Genomic DNA, 2,894 nt, shown 5'->3' with positions numbered 1-2,894 from the left:
CAGTTTTGTGGTTTGTGGTCGTTTTGAGACTGTTTGTATTGAAATCGTCTTTATGGATGAGTCCGCCGCCTCCTACACGCTCTACAGACGTGACATCTCGCCTGAACCGTACAGAGACGTGAGAATACGTCTGACAAGTTGTTCAGAGTTCATATCTTTCTTTTCAACGAGTCGAGGCGGAGCTGTCTTGTTTGTTATAGTTAACGTATTATTAATTTGTGCTGGTTGCCGTTCGTCTTCTTCTTCTGGCATGAAGAATCGGTTCTTGTGGCATCCCGAGGGAACTGTGTTCCTCAGTTAACATTTCTGAATCACAGCTGACTTTTTAGATTAATGCATCAAAAGAAAAATAATCTGCAGCTATTTTGATACCAGATGAATCGTTTCAGTCGCGTATGAAAGAAAAACAGTGAAAAAATGCTCCAATTTCTCAGTTTCCAGTTTCTCAAATGGGAGGATTTGTTTCTCTTTGTACATTAAAGTTGTTGTTCTTCACTTTATAGAACAACCAATAATTAATTGTTAGTTCCTGATACTCCGCTGCAGCTTCAGCACTAACCTTTAACTCTCTCTTCTCCTCTTCTGTTTCTGTTTCTCCCTCCGTTCAGGAGTTATCGGACATCAACCGGATGATCCGTCAGGGCTGCGCGAGCAGGAAGAGGGCCTTCACCATGGAGGGGGACGTCATGATGTCCTCATCGTGCGACTCCCCCAGCAAGAGGGCGTGTCCAGAGAACGGCAGCAGTCCAGATGTGCTGCTGAAGCGCCTGCAGGACGTCGTGTCCGAGCGGCAGAGTCACTGAAAACATTAAAGTAATGAATTCATTACAGAAGCCCAGTTTCTGAAGCTACCAGGTACTTGAGGAGGAATTATGAAACTGAACAGTCGGAGTCTGTTTTTATCACTGACGCCTGTTTTGACCTTTATATATTATGACCGGAGGGTCGTAGAACCTGAGCAGGAAATAATGGCATTGGCCATTTTGTTTTATCCAAAGCAGTTTGTAATTTCAGTCCCAACCACAGACGTCTAACTTTGATACTAATGATAATATCTGAACACAGAGTAGAGCACATAAACAATCACTGAGACGCTTCTCTCGTCAAGTAGCTCAACTGTTTCCTGCTTTTCAGTATCTTCAGTCAACGTCTCTTTAATCGCAGGTAGTTTGATATTAGTGCTGTAATTCACTCTTAATGTTGTTTAACATTGTCAGCGGCTAGATGGCAGCACAAGCAGGGTTATCAGTGACTCTTTAAGGATAGTTTCACTGCTTACAGAGTGCCTTTAGAATACCGTTTGTCCTGAATATAAAAGCCTCCTGATTATTAGATAACACGTAAAATACTAAAATACTTCTGAAGACAGGAAGGTTTTCAAGAGATGTTGTGAAAGTGAAAACATGAAATACATTAATACATTATTGAATTAAATTAAACATACTCACTTGATGAGTAGAAAAGCAAAGATGAATGATTTAATATTGAATAGCTTTGTTCTAATCAAATCCAACTGAAATCACTAATAATAACAACAACAAAGAACAGTTCTGACTCTTTAAATGTTCCTTTAGCTGTGCTGTAATTTAAATATCGGCCGATAATATCTGCCCTGATGTTGTAACTGAACGCTTTAACTCTAACGGACACTAAGACATATTTTATTTTGTCATTATTGAAGGAGAATATAAGTTCTTTATATCAGGAGCATTACGGTTACACAGTGATACAGCTGACCTATCACAGAAGAAGAAACCGTTCATTATGAGCTTCAAGTCAATCCGTTTTATTTACTCTTTCCCAACATTTTACTGTTGTAAAATCAACGTTTGGGTTGCCGTGACAACAGTGGAGCGCACACGTTTTGGTCGACCCTCTCACGGCCGGCGACGTTTGACAGCTTTGTTTTCTGCTCGCGGTAAATAAACGACGGTATTAAAGAGATTTAAAGTAAATAAAAAGCTGACGGATTGAAAAGCAGGAAGGTTGAAACTTCTTCACGTCAGCTGAACTTTCAACTGGTGTAAATAGTTTTACTTTAACAGGACAAATCAAGCTCTATTGTACATTCTCTGGTATTAAACACGATATTTGCCGAGGTTTCTGCTTTTTGTAGAGATTTTATTACTGAAACTAAAGTGTTTAATTTTATTCTTTAGCTGAGTTTTTCCCTTTTAATGTTTCCTGTTTCTGGTTATGAACCATTTAATGTTGATTAATGCTGTAATAACAGGCTTAATGCTAACAAGGATTGACTGAAGCAGCATTTGTGTACCAGAGTGTGTGTAGTATCTACACTTCATTTTAGAAAACGATCTGTGACTTTAAACATTTTCATTTTGTTCATTCCTGGTTTGATAAAAAGCTCCGAAGCAAGCAGCATGTTAAAAGATGCAAATTAAAAGTGTTGATTTTGCTTCCAAAATACAAAAAATACAATAATGGGAATCTGTGAGCAGGGAAATAGTTTGTTTCTCACTTTGTATATTTGTGCTTTTCTTCAACCCACTTCAAGGAAATTTGTATTTTCTACAAACAGTCAATGTTTTGTACAATAAAACCTTCTTTGACAACTCTGTGTTCATTCATTTGACTTCCTCATGTGACCACAACAGTCTGTAAAGTCCCGACACCAGCAGGATTATAGTTCAGGTCCAGAAACACTGAATCATTTTTATATTTGAGATTAAATGTTCATTATATGATCGAAAGTGCTGGAAAGCCACTAAATTGACCTCCTGGTGAGATTTTCATGAATGCTGTTTCAATTATTATATTATATATTATTATTATAATTTTATTGTTATTCTCAGTGTCTCCATTATGGAAAGGATCCCTACAGAGATAGACCTTTACTTTACAAACAGCCCTAATATCACTATCACTCTCCACCA

General features: G+C 38.0%; 2 protein-coding genes across 2 annotated transcripts in view; one reads left to right on the top strand and one right to left on the bottom strand.

Annotated features, from left to right (window-relative positions):
- rbl1 (retinoblastoma-like 1 (p107)) overlaps nucleotides 1–96 on the bottom strand; it is a 2,027-nt gene extending 1,931 nt beyond the window's left edge. The window contains exon 1 of the mRNA XM_035662644.1: nucleotides 90–96. Within this exon, the coding sequence (XP_035518537.1) occupies nucleotides 90–96 (7 nt within the window). The remainder of the gene's footprint in view (nucleotides 1–89) is intronic.
- A 279-nt stretch (nucleotides 97–375) lies between these two features.
- zufsp (zinc finger containing ubiquitin peptidase 1) overlaps nucleotides 376–2,894 on the top strand; it is a 10,393-nt gene continuing 7,874 nt past the window's right edge. Inside the window, exons 1-2 of the mRNA XM_035662643.1 lie at nucleotides 376–393; nucleotides 609–781. Of these exons, the coding sequence (XP_035518536.1) occupies nucleotides 376–393; nucleotides 609–781 (191 nt within the window). The remainder of the gene's footprint in view (nucleotides 394–608; nucleotides 782–2,894) is intronic.

The sequence above is a fragment of the Morone saxatilis genome, unplaced genomic scaffold (genome assembly GCF_004916995.1).
Source record: "Morone saxatilis isolate NCDOM2014 unplaced genomic scaffold, NCSU_SB_2.0 Contig18, whole genome shotgun sequence".
In the NCBI taxonomy this organism is placed as follows: domain Eukaryota; kingdom Metazoa; phylum Chordata; class Actinopteri; family Moronidae; genus Morone; species Morone saxatilis.
The sequence above is the reverse complement of the archived record's forward strand: the minus strand, read 5'-3'. Positions and strand labels throughout refer to the sequence as shown.